The sequence below is a fragment of the Lynx rufus genome, unplaced genomic scaffold (genome assembly GCF_022079265.1).
Source record: "Lynx rufus isolate CCGP_SWC_20201006 ecotype Redwood Valley unplaced genomic scaffold, mLynRuf1.p SCAF_1, whole genome shotgun sequence".
Classification (NCBI taxonomy): Eukaryota; Metazoa; Chordata; class Mammalia; order Carnivora; family Felidae; genus Lynx; species Lynx rufus.
In genome coordinates this window covers 71,261,583-71,279,962 of record NW_025814823.1, presented here as the reverse complement: position 1 = coordinate 71,279,962, position 18,380 = coordinate 71,261,583, and the positions used below count along the sequence as shown (strand labels likewise).

The window sequence follows — 18,380 nt, the reverse complement described above, 5'->3', positions numbered from 1 at the left end:
ACTATTCATTGTATTGCTGTATTTGCAACCACAGCCTTAGAGATAATCCCAGATGTGGCTTTAAAATCACCACTGTCCACATGCCCTTACCAAGCTTCCAGCACTGATGAGTCACAGCCTGTCTGTCCTGGAGGGGCACAATGGACAGTTATTTTATTCAGCAGAGATCTGCAAAATCATAGCAACTCCTAAATAAAATCTAGCCTCCCCCTACTTTAACAATTAAAACAATCATAGTATAATTAGGCCCATTTCAAAGTTTTCTTAAGTAATTTGACATGCCAGGTTTTTATTGGCTGAAAAGTCTGTCGTGAAACACAAACACACCTGTCAGCAATTTAAAAAAGGACGAACTGGAGAGCTGTTCAGGAAATAATATCTGTGCTAATTAAAACCACTAGTTAAAAGCTTCCTGTTTATTCCTCTAGTTGCCCTCAGGAGTGACCTTTCCCTCTCCTCCTCTAGGGTCATTTTTTCATTCGTGGCTAATGTGCTTTCGCTGTGTATGAAGACTTCAAATGAACCTGGGTAACAGCCATTTATTTCCCTGCTCTTTCAGGTGGAGGTTAGGGCCTGGCAGGGTGTGAGGTGTGATCCAATTCTCAGGCAAAAGCTAGTTTCCAAAGACTGAGGAGGCTGTCCTGTCCAAGCCACAAATCTGAGTAGGGTGCATCATCCCAAGAGCGGAGTTGTTCCTCTGAACACGCTGGGTAAAGCCAGGCTCCCCTTGTGTGAAGGCAATAGTCTCTTGCACTCCCCTCTTTTCCTCAGCTCTCTTTTTCTCTGTTCTGTGTACGTGTTTTCAAAATCTGCAGCACCCAAATCCTTCCTTTCTGCTACTCCTTCATAGCTGCTCCTGAGTCTTTAATTAAAGCAAAGCATTAGCTACTCACCCACTGGATTTCTTCAGGACCTTCGACCTTTGGCAGCATCAGGCTAGAAGGAAGGACCCGGGATTGCAGGAGGATCTCCAGGTCTTCTTCGGCCAGACCGCTGGACACCGAGTTGACCCTCACACACTTTTCAGTTGGGCCCAGATCAAAGTCTTCAAGAGTTTTTACTATTCTCGATCGAGCTTCATTCTGTAAGTGTCGATAAAATGTATCTCTTAAGTTTATCACTGAGAGGAAACACAGTCCTACTGACCGTGGGTCTGCTATATGGATTCAGAGTCTGAGCACCATGATTGTATCTACACATTTCCTGTCTAGCACATAAATGGTATTGGAAGCAAGTTGTCCGATCTGACAGACAAGTGATTGATTTCCAGACTTCATTCAAGATGACTATAACAGAGATGACAGCCACCGTAATGCATACTGGTGCACTTCTTTTTTTTTTTTTTTTAAAGATTTATTTATTTTTGAGAGAGTGCAAGCGGGAAAGGGGCAGAGAAGGGTGTGGGGACAAAAGATCCAAAGCAGGCTCTGCACTGACAGCAGCAAGCTTGACACAGGGCTTGAACCCATGAGCTGTGAGATCATGACCTGAGCTGAAGTTGGACGCTTAACTGACTAGCCACCCAAGTGCTCTTGGTGCACTTCTAAATAATACTGTCCTCTTTCTCAATAGCATTTCTTCCCAACTTGAAAGGTGAAATAATTAATACATAACATTTATTGAGCATTTACTAAGCTTAGGCATGGTTCAGTTTTCTACCTGCATTTTCTCGTTTAATAAATACTAAGGAACTACATAACATTTGGATAATTGTAGTCTCATCTGTTGGCATAGTCACATTAGGGAAAAAATAAGGATTTGTTTTCCTCTTTCCATATGCATCATGTTTTTAACTCAAAATTTTTTTGCAACTGAGTTGAATTTTGACATTCAATTAAGAAGGCACTTATAGGAAAATGACATTCCACAGTACAAAAAAGCTCCAGCTTATTCAGATGTAAGGCAATAATATCACCAAGAAATCCCCTCATGAAGTGGAAGACAAATACATTTTTTTGAGTTGACAGTCTATACTCCATAGTTAGGAAAAGCTGAAAGGTTGAAGCCTGTTTCAGTGTATGAATTGTCCTTAGAAAAACTGTACGAAACCAAACATGTTATTTATTGCCTTTGAGTTCGGGTGTTGAAGGTGGGGAAGGGGGTGGGGAGAGAAAGGAGCACACTGAGGGGCTGGGGGTTGGAGTTAAGAGAAAGAAAGCACTTGGGGTCATTACTTCCTGCCAATTTCAGTTTCAAAAACAAATTCCTCCAACTTGCCAACAGCCCTCAACAAATTCTCATTGTCAGAATGAACACTTATCAAAAGTAGTTTCATTTGGGAAGGGTTTTTATGATACTAATAAAACTTTAAAGCTTCTCACTGCTGATGAATGTGGTTAAAAAAAAAGTCTTAACAATATACAGCCATTTGAACAGCAATACTTATCTGGGAAAATAGCAAACCAAAGTGGAGACAAAAAAAAAAAAAAAGAATTATTAGAGTCAATATTGGGTCTAAGTCTAATCAACAAGACAAGCCAGGACAGTAGATTTAAAGCAGACGGATGTAGGTCTATGACCGAGTAAGAGGAGGGAAGGCTTCCAAATGTGGTCTGAGTTAAACAGTGTGAGGAAACAGTGGCTTAGAGTTGTCAGGTCAGTTGGAAACAGAGTACGGAGACCAGTTTAGGACAGCTCTGTGGAGCCCTGATTTACAGAGCCCTGACTGCTAATAATTAGGCCAAGCTTAGACAAAAGCAAGAGAGCTCACACTAGCTAAAGTGAGGGATGATGGAGCCAACAGTGGCCTGGTTCCACATCATGCCTTTGGCTGTTCCACAGCTATAAAACTCATCCACTTGCCCCCCCATGCCTTGTTCCATTCATTAAATAGGAAGTCCTGTTCATTAAACAGGAAAATGCTGCAGGTGAAGAGCGGAAGTGAGCTCAGCATCATGGTTCTAAGGACATCTTGAGCTGTCGGGAGAAATGCCTTCAGCTCTTTGGCAGTGTGTGTGTGTTTAGATCCATGGCCTCAGAGAACCTAAAATGTGTTATGCTCCATGTAGCCTGAACAGCTACAAACTCAGGATTGCTGCAGCTTGTAAATATTTCAATTTCCAGGGTTTCTTTCAATAGCAGGTTGGGCTTCTAAAGGGCCTACTGGGACCGAGTGAATGGAAAATGGAAGGGAACTAACTAGATCATTTAGCCTGAAATGCATTTAAAAATGTGAGTTACTTGAATCATCATCCACACTCTCTACTTTAATCTGCATGTGTGCTCAAGGTGACGGAAGCCTGGCAACATCAACTTCCTAAACTGTTCATGTAGGTGTCAAATAAAATCTGACCTCTAAGCTGTTTTGTTGTTTCATTTGGATTAGAAGGAGACTGTTTGTTCAAAGCTCGTGTGCTAAACCTGTTCGTGATTTTTATCTAAAGTCAGATTGCCATGGTTTCAGCACATTCTGGTTTACTTAGTAAAATTCAACCCTTGTGAAATTGGCTGCAAATGAAATACCTAATTCCAATTTTAGGCATAATCTGATTAGTACTTTTCACATTATAATAATGAATAGTGAATAGTCAGCATATTATTAGACTTTTTTTTTTTTTTTTTGGCTCAGAATTAAGACAAGCGCTTTCCACTTCATCATTCTGTACCTTTCCAGAAAAAGATGATGGCTTTGGAGGTATATTGCCACACAACATCCTTATTAACAGGCTGTTGCTTGTTGTAATTTACATAAACTGAGTGTGCATCCCTCTGCTATGTATCCCAAAATATCCAACAACCTCACTGAATTTATACCAACCAACAAGTATGTTGATTTTTTTTTTCTTTTTGGTGCTTTAATGGTGAAATATGTTACTGTGCTAGCAAACACACCCATGCCATCTGCTGGGTGAGAGGAAGGCAGTTTCTAAGAACAATTAAGTTTAGTTCTGGGTGCTCAGTTAGAGAGAGCCACAGTCCACCCAGTTGTGAAAAGAAAGAAATTTTGTTCATTCTGTTCTCTCCCTCCTTCTCGCTCTCCCCTTGATACCAATCTCTTTCTGTTACAGCTCTCTCCTTTGCATCACCTCGCTCCCCTCACACTTTGGTTCTCTTTTTCTTTGCCTGCTATTTGGCCCTGACCATCCTTCCAATTTCCATCTCATTCGAGGGATTAGTAAGATACGGCCTGGCAGACACCACCTTCTCAGAAGGTGATTTGCTGACATGATTGGGAGGTAATGTTCCCTGGCAAAAAAGAAGGAAGAGGAAATTAAAGCAAAAAGAGGCCACTCAAAAAAGACCTTTTTTTTTTTTTGCGGGGAAGGGTGTCTTACATTCTGGTAGCAAAATGGGTTGTTCAAAATGAGGTTGAGAAGGAACTGCATTCTAAATGCAGTAGTGTTAACACTACGGAATGGCCTTGGTATGATTTTTCTTAATGTAGGATGAACTTGTTCCTCTAAAATCTGAAAACCTGGAGGAAAAAAAAACAGAATAAGGAATGGAATTAAAGCCTTTATCAACAGTTACGTCAGATCTTTGCAGAGACTAATTACCATAGTGTGTTCTGTAGTATGTGATTCCAGAGGTGGACTCCACAGAGGTCACAAAGAAAGTAGGCACAGATCAGAATTTTCATCGGCCCCTGTTCTAAATAAAAAGTGGTGTCACCAAACTTCCCACATTCAATCGATATTTCGTGCCATGGGCTGCTCAGTGCAGTGGACCAGTGGCTAATAAACTTGTCCTTATACATAAGCCACCGTATTATGTGACTCTGTCTGGGCCAGGAACCAAGGCGTGCTATGATTTCAGAGACTCGGTTCTTATCACCTGGGGAAGAGACACGCTCCAGTGACGTAAGAAAGCGGATAAATCAACCATCGCCAAGACCTGCAGACTCCAAAATTAAAGGAGAAAATATGCGTGCAGTTGGTTCAATTGGCACCCATTAAAGCTAATAACTAATCATCCTCGCAAGTTTCTAGCTCAGAATGATCAAATCTGCAAAGAAAACAACATCCGTCCACTTTTACACTCCAGTGGAAGAGGTGGTCCCTCGCGGCAGGGCGGCACAGTCTCGCCATCTGGAGAATAAATCGAGTGTGAAGTACAGTATAGTTTGGGACCAAGCTCCGTGGCGGCAGCTCAGCAGTCAGTTCATTAGTTCCAAACTTCCAGGGATTAGAGCGGCATCAATTCTACTGTTGGATAGGAAGAGACAGACAGGATACGAGATTCAAGGAGGATTGTGACAACCAGGAGGAGCCCCTTGGGTTTATTTATAAAACTACAAAGTATAAACATACCCAAATAAGTGCCTTAAATAATGGCATTATCACAGTTTCATAACATCTGAATTAACACCTTTCCCTTTTCCATCCCCCACTCAAACCTTGTATGTTAATGTATAGTCGTTTTCAGAGGAAATCACAAAGATGACCCTTGATGCAACAGGAGCCGTGAGAAAGCTGTGCTGCCGAACCCAGATTTGGTAATTAAGAAATACGAAGAAATAGAAATAAAGAAATAGAAAGAAATACTTTCTAGATTCCAGGGAGACATATAACCTTTGTGATTTTGAAAAATGTGCAATTAATATTTCATTATTTAATTGTACAAAAGGCACACTGCCATGCCACATATTCAAAAACACTAGTGAATTCTATCTTTTCTGAATCTGTCCATATGATTTCCATTTTATCTCATTTGTAAAATGATGCCACAGGCATGGAGTGAAACAAACTTTGGGCCTTGATATCACTAGGTACATGAAAAATTTTTTGAAAATTTTGAGGTTTGGTTTAAAATACAAATTCAGAGTGAACTTTCCATTTAAGGATCTCCTTTTTCATATAACTTCTATTATATATTTACATATACATATTTAAAAAAAATTTTTTTTCAACGTTTTTATTTATTTTTTTTGGGACAGAGAGAGACAGAGCATGAATGGGGTAGGGGCAGAGAGAGAGGGAGACACAGAATCGGAAACAGGCTCCAGGCTCTGAGCCATCAGCCCAGAGCCTGACGCAGGGCTCGAACTCACGGACCGTGAGATCGTGACCTGGCTGAAGCCAGACGCTCAACCGACTGTGCCACCCATGCGCCCCTATATATACATATTTTTAATGTTTATTTATTTTTTAGAGAGAGAGAGACAGACACCATGTGAGCAAGGGAGGGGCAGAGAGAGAGGAAGACACAGAATCCGAAGCAGGCTCCGGGCTCTGAGCTGTGAGCACAGAGCCCCATATGGGGCTTGAACCCACAAACCGTGAGACCATGACCTGAGCCGAAGTCAGAAGCTTAACCAACTGAGCCACCCAGGTGCCCCTATACATTTATACTTTTAAAAAGGAAGTGCTTCTGACTAAAACAGGTCATTAGTAAACTATGTATTGTATTTTTCTTACAAATGCATAAAAATTTATTATGATCACAGAGCCTGTTGTAGTGACTGCATTGGACAAAAGGCAAAGAAATTCTCATTAATTAGTACAACCTGGGTAGCATTTCTTTAGGAAGGTGATAGTGTTTTCTATCCCATTGTTTTTTCCACATGAAAAAGAAATCTTGGTTTGCTTATTTTTGAAAAAAAGAAAATCTACAACAATATTGAATATACCACGAAATAACTGGTTTAAAATTTCATTCACTGACAACGCCAAAGGCAGGGGTAACAAAAAAAAAAAAAACAGGCAAATTTGACTTCATGAAAATTATAGAGACACTTGATATAAACAGAGAAAAAAGGCAATGCACAGAAGGGGAGAAAATATTTGCAAATCATATAACTGATAAAGGATCAATATCTAGAATATATACAGATCTCCTAAAACTCAACAACAACAAAAATCAACACAATTCAAAAAGCGGCCAAAGGAGTTGAATAGACATTTTTCCAAAGAAGATATACAAATGGCCAATAAGCTCACGAAAAAAATGCTCAACACCATGGATAATTAGGGAAATGCAAATCAAAACTACAATGAAATACCACTTCATACCCATTAGGATGGCTACTAGAAAAAAAAAAAACAGAAAAAAACAAGTGTTGGTGAGGATGTGGATAAATTGGAACCCTAGTGTGCTTTCGGTGGGAATGTAAATGGTACAGCCTCTATAGAAAACAGTATGGCCGTTCCTCAAAAAATTAAAAATAGAATTACCATATGATCCAACAATTCCATTTCTGGGTATATATCCCAAAGCACTGAAGGCAGGGTCTTAAAGAGATTATTTGTACACCTATGTGTACAGCAGCATTCTTAATTGCTAAAATGTGGAAGCAAGCTAAATGTCCATTGACAAGAGAATGGATAAGCAAAATGTGGTGTGCATATACACACACAATGGAATATTATTCAACTTTAAAAACAGGGGAAATTCTGACATATGCTACAATATGGATGAACCTTGAGGACATTAGGGTAAGTGAAATAAGCCAGTCACAGAAAGACAACTACTATGTGATTCCACTTAAATGAGGTACTTAGTCAGAAAATAGAATAGTGGTTGCCAGGTGCTGGGGGGAGGAGGGAATGGGAGTTAGTGTTTAATGAGTACAGGGTTTCAGTTTTACAAGATGAAAACAGTTATAGGGATGGACGGTGGTAATGGTTGCACAACAATGTGAATCCATCAGTAACAACTGAATACTACACTTAAAAATGGTTAAGATGGTAAATTTTGTTACGTATACTACTACCACAATAAAAAAAAGTGAAAAATTTTTCACTCATTGACTTATCCCACAGATTATTACAATTGTAGGTACTCTGTTTATTCTGAAAATATAGATTTTCGTAGAGCAAAGTCTCTGATGTGTTAATTATGAAAGATGCATTAAAACACAAGTTTAGGAGGGGCGCCTGACTGGCTTAGTTGGTAGAATATGAAGTTCTTCATTTCAGGGTCATGAGTTTGAGACCCACGTTGTTTTGAAGGTCTCTGAACAATTAAAAATATTTTTTAAAATATTAAAACAATGGCTTTAAGTCATACAGGCCTACACGTTTGTCAAAATTCAAAGAACGAACTAAGTTTATTTACTTTAAGAGAGAATGCATGCGTGCATGAGGGAGAGGGGCAGAGAGAGAGGGAGAGACAGAGAATCCCAAGCAGGCTTGTGCTGCCAGCATGGAGCCCGATGAAGGGCTCAAACTCATGAACCGTGAGATCATGACCTGAGCTGAAACCAAGAGTTGGACACTTAACTGACTGAACCCCCTAGGTGCCCCTCATGTAATTTATTGAATATTGTACTGAAAGTGAAAAACAGTGGTTGTGTGGGAGAGAGTGCCAAATCCTAACCACTAGACCACCAGGGAACACCTAACAGTGGTTGTATGGTACAAATGGTGGTCAGTGTATTTATTGGTTGTTTACCTGGGCTCATGTAGCTGACTGGGAGCTGAGGCACCCTGCTGCTGCCCAGTATTATGAAAGAGGATCTTTTTTCTTTTTTAATGTTTATCTTTGAGAGAGAGAGAGAGAGAGCATGAGCTGGGGAGAGGTAGAGAGAGAGGGAGACAGAGGAGCTGAAGCAGGCTCCTGGCTGACAGCAGACAGCCCGATGCAGGGTTTAAACTCACCAACCGTGAGATCATGACCTGAGCCAAAGTTGGACGGACAATTAACTGACTGAGCCACTCAGGCACTCCCATGACAGAGGATCTTACTGCCTATTGCTGGCACAGGGAAGATCCAAATTCAAAATTTAAAGTGCAGTTGCTACTGAAGGTGTATCACTTTTGCACCACTGTAAAGTAGAAAAATCCTAAATCGAACCATCATAAGTTGGAGACCATCTGTATTAGACTATTTCCACAATAAAATGTTAAAAACTAGTTAATGATTTATACTATATGATTTCACTCATATGTGGAAGTTAAGAAACAAATTAACAAAAAGACAAAAAGCAGACTTTAACTACTTTATTTTTTATTATTTTATTATTTTTAAAATTTTACATCCAAGTTAGTTAACATATAGTGCAACAATGATTTCAGTAGATTCCTTAATGCCCCTTACCCATTTAGACCACCCCCCCTTCCACAACCCCTCCAGTACCCTCTGTTAGTTCTCCATATTTAAGGGTCTCTTATGTTTTGTCCCTCTCCCTGTCTTTATATTATTTTTGGTTCCCTTCCCTTGTGTTAATTTGTTCTGTGTCTTACAGTCCTCATGAGTGAAGTCACATGATATTTGTCTTTCTCTGACAGACTAATTTCACTTAGCATAATACCCCCTAGTTCCATCCACATAGTTGCAAATGGCCAGATTTTATTTTTTTTTTGATTGCCAAGTAGTACTCCATTGTGTATATATACCACATCTTCTTTACCCATTCATCCACCGATGGACATTTGGGCTCTTTCCATACTTTGGCTATTGTCGGTAGTGCTGCTATAAACATTGGGGTGCACGTGCCCCTTTGAAACAGCACACCTGTATCCCTTGGATAAATACCTAGTAGTGCAATTGCTGGGTCGTAGGGTAGTTCTATATTTAGTTTTTTGAGGAACCTCCATACTGTTTCCCAGAGTGGTTGCACCAGTTTGCATTCCCACCAGCAGTGCAAAAGAGATCCTCTTTCTCCGCATCCTCGTAAACATCTGTTGTTGTCTATGTTAATGTTAGCCATTCTGACAGGTGTGAGGTGGTATCTCAGTGTGGTTTTGATTTGTATTTCCCTGACGATGAGTGATGTTGAGCATTTTGTCATGTGTCGGCTGGAAAAAGCAGACTCTTAAATACAGAGAACAAACTGGTGGTTGCCTGAAGGGAGGTAGATGGTGAAGCCAGATAAAGGGGATCAAGAAAGAGTCCATTTTGATAAGCACTGAGTAATGTAATGTATAGAACTGAATCATTGGGGTGCCTGGGTTGCTTACTTGGTTGAGCGTCCAACTTCAGCTCAGGTCATGATCTCATGGTTTGTGAGTCTGAGCCCTGAGTCAGGCTCTGTGCTGACAGTGTGGAGCCTGCTTGAGATTGTCTTTCCCTCTCTATCTGTCCCTCCCCTGCTTGCTGTCTCTCAAAATAAATAAAAATAAACTAAAAAAAATTTTTTTTATCATCCCAAAAAGAAACTCCATACTCTTCAGCAGTTACTTCCAGATTCCCCCAACCTTCCCAGCTCTAGGCAACCATGAATCTACCTTGTTTCTCTGTAGATTTGCTTATTCTGGGCATTTTATGTGAATGGAATCATGCAATATGTGATCTTTTGAGACTAGTTTCCTTGCCTAGTACAATGTTTCAAGGTTCATCATATTGTAGCATGTATCAGTACTTCCTTACTGCCAAGTAATATTCCATTGTATGGATATACCACTTAGAATGTATCTATTATCAGTTAATGAACATTTGGTTTTGGCTTTTAGCTATTAGGAGAAATGCTGCTATGAACATTCATGTACAAGTTTTTGTGTGGTTATCTGTTTTCATTTCTCTTGGGTACATGCCTAGGAGATAGGAGAACTACTGGATTATAAGGCAACTCTATCTATGTCTAATCTTCTGAGGAACTAGTAACTATTTCCAAAGTGGCTGTGTCAATTTACATTCCAATCAGAAGTATATGAAAGTTCCAATTGCTCTATATCCTTACCAACACTTGTTATGGTCTTTTAAAAAATTAATTAATTAAAGATGTTTATTTCTTTTTGAGAAAGAGAGTCAGTGAGCGGGGGAGGGACAGAGAGCTCCCATCCAAAGTGGGCTCTGTGCTGACAGCAGAAAGCCTGATGTAGGGCTTGAACCTACAAACCATGAGATCATGACCTGAGCTGAAGTCAGATGCTTAACTAAGCCACCCAGGCACCCCTATGATCTTTCCAAAAAAATGTTTATTTATTTATTTTGAGAGAGAGAGCATGAGTGGGAGAGGCGCAGAGAGAGAGGAAGGAAGAGAGAGAATCCCAAGCATGCTGTCAGAACAGAGCCTGATGTGGGGCTCAAACTCAAACCGTGAGATCATGACCTGAGCAGAAATCAGGAGTCGGATGCCACCCAGGCACCCCTGGTAGTGTGGCTTTGAGGTACACTTTGCACACAACTTTAAAAAAAGATTTTTTTTACATTTATTTATTTTCGAGAGACAGAGCACTAGCAGGGGAGGGGCAGAGAGAGAGGAAGACCCAGAATCCGAGGCAGGCTCCAGGCTCTGAGCCGTCAGCACAGAGCCCAATGCGGGGCTCAAACTCAGAAACTGTGAGATCATGACCTGAGCCAAAGTCGGATGCCCAACTGACTGAGCCCCCCAGGCGACCCTGCACACAACTTTTTTTTTTTTTCAACGTTTTTATTTATTTTTGGGACAGAGAGAGACAGAGCATGAATTGGGGAGGGGCAGAGAGAGAGGGAGACACAGAATCGGAAACAGGCTCCAGGCTCCGAGCCATCTGCCCAGAGCCTGACGCGGGGCTCGAACTCACGGACCGCGAGATCGTGACCTGGCTGAAGTCGGACGCTTAACCGACTGCGCCACCCAGGCGCCCCTGCACACAACTTTTTAAAAAGACAATTTACCTACTAAAGGCATGTGTTGCCTTTCTCCTTGTGAACAACAACTGCCATGCTCAGATTTGTCTGTGGAGCTGCGGAGTCTTCCCACTCTTACTATTTTCGTTGGTTCTCACTCATCACTTAGTCTCACAGCCTCAGAGGGGCAGTGTCATAATTTCTGTTTTCTAGCAGGGCAGCAGAGGCACCAGGAGCCATGAGACTGGCTCTAGGCGGGACAATCTGTGAGTGGAGGAACAGGGTGCTTCGACATGCTTTCTCCTCAGGGGGCCACTACCCATGTCTACGTGATGCAAAGGATCCAGAGGAAATCTGAACGACATCATCACTCGTTAGGTGTTTTATGTACTTAAGGCCAAACATCTAGATACTTGAAAACATTTAGATAACTGATAGGATTTGTCCTCTTCTTTAAGATCGTTTGTGATTCTGAAAAGAAAATTTCCTGAATACTATCCCCAGATTCTATCTGATGTCTCTGGTCTGGTACATTAAAACTTTTTAACCAGTAGGAGAGGGATCAATCAAATGCTATCTACTGTGCTGGGTGCTGGGAACAGGTGTGGAGGGATAGGGAAAGGTATATAAATAACTTTATATTGATATATAAATCAACAGAGGAATGTGTAATCTAGTTGTGGCAATGAAAGACCCACAGAATGAGAAGTAAAACAGTTAAAGTCAGTAGAACAGACAACAGGACTTAGAAAGGATTAGAGGCAGGAGGGGGAGCTTCAGGCTCAGACAGGGGGCAGGGGAGTTGGGGATCTCATTAGGTGCTGAGGAGAGGGCAGCACCCAGCAGAGAGCCAGGAAAGGGCAGAAGGCAGAGGCAGGAACAGTGAGCAAATACAGAGGCAGATGGTCAGTACGTATGAGGTTAGGTAGGAAAGGGGCTGGCACCAGGAGATGGACAGAAAGACCAGAGATTCCCAGGTGGGCAGGGGTGAGCCCCAATTTAGGAATACAAGGGCTAAGTCCTTGTATTTGGTCCCCCTTTTAGGGAGGCAAGGGTGTTGGGGGTGGTGGGACAAGACTTGGAGTTCAGTTGAGAAAACACTCTCCATAGCGGAAGCTGCTAGTGCTCAGGCCTGGACTGAGGGAAGGTCCACCCCCGCCGCCCCTTGAGTGTTACGTGGAGAAGCTCCCTGCCCGAGCCTGCTCTGCCCACGGGCTATGTCTCCATCTCCTGAGCGTGAAGCACATGCTTTTATCTCCAGAGGGCCTTTAGTCCTGAAGCTACTCAATTTTGTCTTTGGGGTGGGTGTGTTTACACAGGCCTCTGATCTGGAGAGTGCAGTGCAGGTGCAGTACAGTGCATTCTCTTGTCTGAAAAGGAAATGTAAAGTACACAAGGAGTGGGAATGAGGCCTGCCTCCCTCCCTTTTGCCTTCTAATTGGTCTCCCTCTGCCCTGTGGATGGCGAAGGTGGCTCCCTTCCCACCTGGTGTAAAACACAGCCCCAAGCAAAGCTGCCCTCTCCCTCTCAACTCGCTGGATTTGTGTTTCCCCACTTCTCTGGGTTAGAGAAGGTAATTAACTGTTTGGGTTTAAAAGCCCTCCTGCTGGGTTGCAGTCTGCGTGGGAGAATGAAAGCAAACAAGCGAAAGGGAACAGTGTCATCAAAGGACTCTGCACCTACCTTTCTGCATTATAAGGACGAAAACACTGCCATTTGCCACAGGTGCCATGGACCGACCACCCACCCACCTGGGGCAGGGTCTGCGGGCCTTTCATTCTTTTTTAAGGGTAAGTCGAGAGTGATTGGTTCATGATGTAATGAGGCGGCCCTGCCAGGGTTTCAGATACATCAGGTAACAGCCATGTCACCTGTCCAGGCCGGAGCAGTTTTACTGTGATGCTCACAACTGTTTTGGCTGATGACTTCCTTCAGGTTACAAGCCCACCTGAGATACACTTCTAGTATAACTAATCCAAACTGTCCTCTAAGTATTAAGAATCAATTTTCTTAAAAAGTGAAAGCTTCACTTCTATGTGGGAAAACATCTGTTTTCCTACCCGTCACCAATTTTGGAGGTGAATGGGGCCCACTTGTCTGCGAGGCTGCACTAAGGTAGGTTGTACAGGAGCTCCGCCATGCCGACGGTGCTGCTGGGAAATTCCTGTCTGCATGCCAACTGCTTCAGCAACACTTCTCTAAGGTGCTGACACAAAGAATCTTGTCTCCATAAGTAGGAGGTTATAAAAGCTTACAGATAGAGTATAAATGTCTAATGATAAGGCACAAACAGCCTTGCAATTCAACAAACCAAACTAACGGGAATTTCAGCAGGTGCAAGGCCTTGGCTTCACATTTTGGGGGAAGAAGCTTTACTCTGTGGCAAATAGGATTCTTTAGCTTCCGTAGTGTTAATTAGTCTTCCTGGCAGCCATGAATGAAGAAATCAGGTAACTAGATAAGCTCTGTGATGGCAGAAATCAAACACAAGGAAATATTTCTTGCCGTATGCTAAACCGGACCATTATTCTCACAAACTCCTTTTAATGTCGGTGTGGCTTTAAAATGAAAAGGAATTTTAAAATCCCCTGCCTAGTATTATCAGCTTGTTCCATCTTTGTGGATTTTGATTTCCGTTCTTCAAATACACAGTCACACTTCATTTTATAGTAACTAATCATTTCATTTTCATGGTTCATTGTTGTTGTTTGTCTTGCTTCCTAATTGTTTCCCAAAGAAAGTGATAGTTAAAAAGGCTTTGTTTCTTTTAGGTGGCAAATTTACAGGTATTTTATTTTAATATTATTATTTTTAAGATTTATTTATTTAAATGTTATTTATTTTGAGAGAGAGGGAGAGAATGAACGAGCGGGGGAGGGGCAGGGAGAGAGGGAGACAGAGGATCCGAAGCAGACTCCATGCTGTCAGCGCAGAGCCCAACATGAGGCCTGAACCCAAGAACCACGAGATGGTGACCTGAGCCAAAATCAAGAGTCAGACACTTAACTGACTGAGCCACCCGGCCACCCCTTAGATTTATTTTTAAGTAATCTCTACACCCAATGTAGGGCTCGAACTCACAACCCCGAGTTCAAGAGTGATATGCTCCACCAACCGAGCCAGCCACATGCCCCCAAATTTTTAGGTATTTTAGGGAGAACTTCTCCATTCTACTCTTCATCATCTTATTTTTGTTCTAAAATCAACAAGGAAAAGAGAAGAAGAATCTAATGTGGAAAATTGAAGAATGGAGGATGATAATGGCTATTAGAACATTTTATTCTTAAACAGGCACATTCTGCCCTTTGAGAACATGGTTTGGTTACAGCAAAGGGCCCTTCTCAAGGACCGGGCCACACAGGAGGAGGTTTCTCTTTGCGGTCTTTGGGGGCATGCCATAATTCCTCTGAAAATGGGTCCCAAGGAGAAAGTGGCAGAGCCCAGGGTCCTCTTACCTAGCGTACCAACACCAGCTCTCCTATGATTCAATGTCTTCCTTGAGAAAATACTACTAAAACAATGCAGCGGCCCACACTTCATTTTCATTGTGTTGTCCACCTTGCTTCTTGCCAGCTCTTCACGTGGAGTTTCTCAGCAGCTTCATTCCTTCACCCGTGCCAGGCAGGCTCAGTGTGGAGCCACTTGGGTTTTCTTCCCTCTTTTATCGCCCAGTAAATTTTCATAAAGTATTTAACGTGAGAACAAGCAGGTTAATTTACCATGCCGGAGAGCCAGGCTCTCAGAAGGCTCCTTGCAACACTGCCATGTTTTGGCGTCAGAGTCAGAGGCCTCGGTCCCAGCGGCGAGGAAGCTTGCCAGAGCCTTCTCTGTGCAGACACCAGGTGTGATTTAGCATAACAGATTGTGTGGACGTTCTGCAGCTTCTATACTCCATGCGTCAGGATCAAATTGTATCCTTCGTGCTAGATGAAGATGAAAGTCTCAGGGGCTAAAAGCTCTGCCAGGAAAAGCTTCTGGACGTACATACAGGAACTGAGAACGTCGTCCCACCTTGCAACACATGCCTGGTTTCAGGAACATCAAAGTCCTTCTTAACAATGTTAGTACCTTGTTGAAATGCCCTGTTATATCACAATACTGTTTTTCCCACATGATAGGGAGGCAATAAGAACCATTTTTTTAAATATAAAAATATGCAAAAAATGGAATAAGGAAATTAAAAAACTTATTGAATCCAGCCTTCAATATATACTTAGTCAGTTGCCCAAATCATGCATGAAGTGTTGGTTGACAGTGACTTTGAACACCAGTGCTCCAGAGGTTAGCCCTTGGGATGCTGCTTAGGGAAGACTGAGCTTTGATGCTAGACAGTGCAGATCTCAGAGATGAGAACTGCACGCTCCCTGCAGATGGCAAGCTTAGTGAGCCTTGAGAAAAGGACAGGCCTGAAGCGGAGGTCAGCCCACGGGGAGAGTGGCTGAAGGCACGTGGAAAGTGGTTTTAGGACAAGCTTAGCAAAAACTGCCAAAATTACCAGACTTCTTGTCCAGACCACTGCCATGTGCAATTTAATGCTTAGAGTGATGTGCCGTTGGTAAGTGGAGAGGACCAGTGGCATCCCAGTGCTGACTAATATGGCTTTGGAAGGAAGTATGTATGTTCACACATTCAGAATCACTGGATAGCAAGGATGTAAACTTTTTTTCTTCAGATTTTAGCATAGTTGACACGTAATGCTACATTAGTTTCAGGTGTACAACATAGTGATTCAGCTTCTCTATACATTATCACCACCAGTGTGGCTGCCACCTGTCACCCATACAACACTATTACAATATCATTGACCGTATTTCTTGTGCTATGCCTTTTATTCCTGTGACTTATTCATTCCAGAACTGGAAGCCTGTATCTCCCACTCCCCTTTACCCATTTTGCCCATCCCCAACTCCTCTTCCCTCTGGCAACCATCAGTTTGTTCTATTTACAGGTCTGATTCTGCTTTTTGTTTATTCATTTTTTTTCAGATTCCACATATGTGTGAAGTCATATGGTATTTATCTTTCTCAGTCTGACTTATTTAACTTAGCACATAATACCATCTGGGGCCATTCATGTCACAAATGTCATGATCTCATCTTTTTTATGGCTGTGTAATATTCAATTGTATATGTGTGTGTGTGTGTGTGTGTGTGTGTGTGTGTGTGTGTATACACACACATATGCACACATTTATCTTCTTTATCCATTCATCATCAATGGACACTTAGGTTGTTTCCATGTTTCTATATTGTAAATAATGCTGCAATAAACAGAAATGTATGTATCTTTTCAAATTAGTGTTTTTGTTTTCTTTGGGTAAATACCCAAATTTATTAATGGAATTATTGGATTATATGGTATTTCTATTTTTAATTTTTTTGAGGACCCTCTTTACTGGTTTCCACAGTGGCTGTACCAATTTACATTCCCACCAACAGTGCACAAGTTTCTTTCTCCACATCTTTGCCAACACTTGTTATTTCTTGTCTTTTGGAATAGTGATGTAAATGTTACACAGTTCTTTTTTTTAACTTTTCTTTTTTTTTTTTATATACCCTATTGGTTTTTTCCATTTATTTATCTATTTAAAAAAACAATCTCCATTCCCAATGTGGGGCTCAAACTCATGACCCCGAAGTCAAGAGTCACATGCTCTTAACTGAGCCAGCCAGCTCCACCTGATGGAGTGCATTTTTTAACTTTTCAAAGGGCCTGCATCTCATCTGCTCTCACAGCAGTCCTGAGGGGTAGACAGGGCAGGTTTTATTATCCATGTTTGCCTGAAGAACATGGAGGTTACAAGAGTTAACTTTTTCAGAGACTGCACAGAGAGTCAGCAGTGGAGGTGATGCAGAACTCAAGTGTCACGGTCCCAATCCTGGGCCCTGTCTGTGGAATCCCTCCTTCCATCGCATAGGGTCTGTGACTTACCTAGTAGCCCATAATAAACTATTTTGTTTTCTGCTCTAACTTAATAGAGTAGATTCTGTGGTTGGCTACCAGGAGCCCTGACCAGTACAGGGATCATAATACACATGCTTCCCCTGCTTTTTTCACCCAACAATAGGCAGAGTACATCTCTATGAAGGAGAAAATTTCCACAATCATTTGTTATGACTGCACAGTATTCTATTGCATAGATATACCATAATTTACCTAATCAATCTCCTAATGGCTCAGAGTTTAAATTTCCCCAATGTTTTGCTATTAATTCTTTCATTTTTTCCAACACATATTTACTGAATACTGTTTATGTGCCAGGTACTATTTTAGGTAATGGAGATAACAGGTCCCTGCCTACATGGAACTTACATTCCAGTTAGGAAAGCAACTAATAAATGAGTAAACCAATAAACAATTGCAGGCTGTGGAAAGAGCTATCAAGAGGACAGAATTTAGTACCAGGATAGCATGCTAGGGGGCATTGGTACTTGAGTAGGGCAGCAAAACAGCTTCTTTGAGGAGGTGACATTTGCCCTGATACTGAAAAGATTACACACAAAGCTGTAACGAATATCCCAGAACATTCATTTCAGAGCACTTGTCTGAATATTCCCTTAGGATACATCCTAGAAGTGCAAACGCTAGGTCAAATTACACGCTCATTTAGGCTCCAAAGGACTGGCCATGAAATTCCAACTCTCACGGTCTCCCTTTAAACCAGCTCTGGATCCAGCAAGTCTATGTTCCAAATGTGCCAATAACTGGCTCTGTAAGAGACCGGGCAGTTCCTTAACCTCACTGTGCCTCGGTTTCCTCATCTGAAAAATGGGGATGATAATAATGTCCGACTCAGGGATTGGTGAGGATTCAAAATGGTGTAATATAAATGGTTAATAAAGGTTAGATTAAAAAAAAATATATATGCTCATTTTAATGTGTATACAAAACCTACTTTTTAAAAAAGGACCATTCAAATTTAAACTCCCATTTCCTGGTGCCCACTCACT

General features: G+C 41.7%; 1 protein-coding gene across 1 annotated transcript in view; it reads right to left on the bottom strand.

The window, feature by feature from the left end:
* CLYBL (citramalyl-CoA lyase) overlaps positions 1 to 18,380 on the bottom strand; it is a 132,708-nt gene that overhangs the window by 30,541 nt on the left and 83,787 nt on the right. The window contains exon 3 of the mRNA XM_047075324.1: positions 894 to 1,082. Coding sequence (XP_046931280.1) covers positions 894 to 1,082 — 189 coding nt within the window. The remainder of the gene's footprint in view (positions 1 to 893; positions 1,083 to 18,380) is intronic.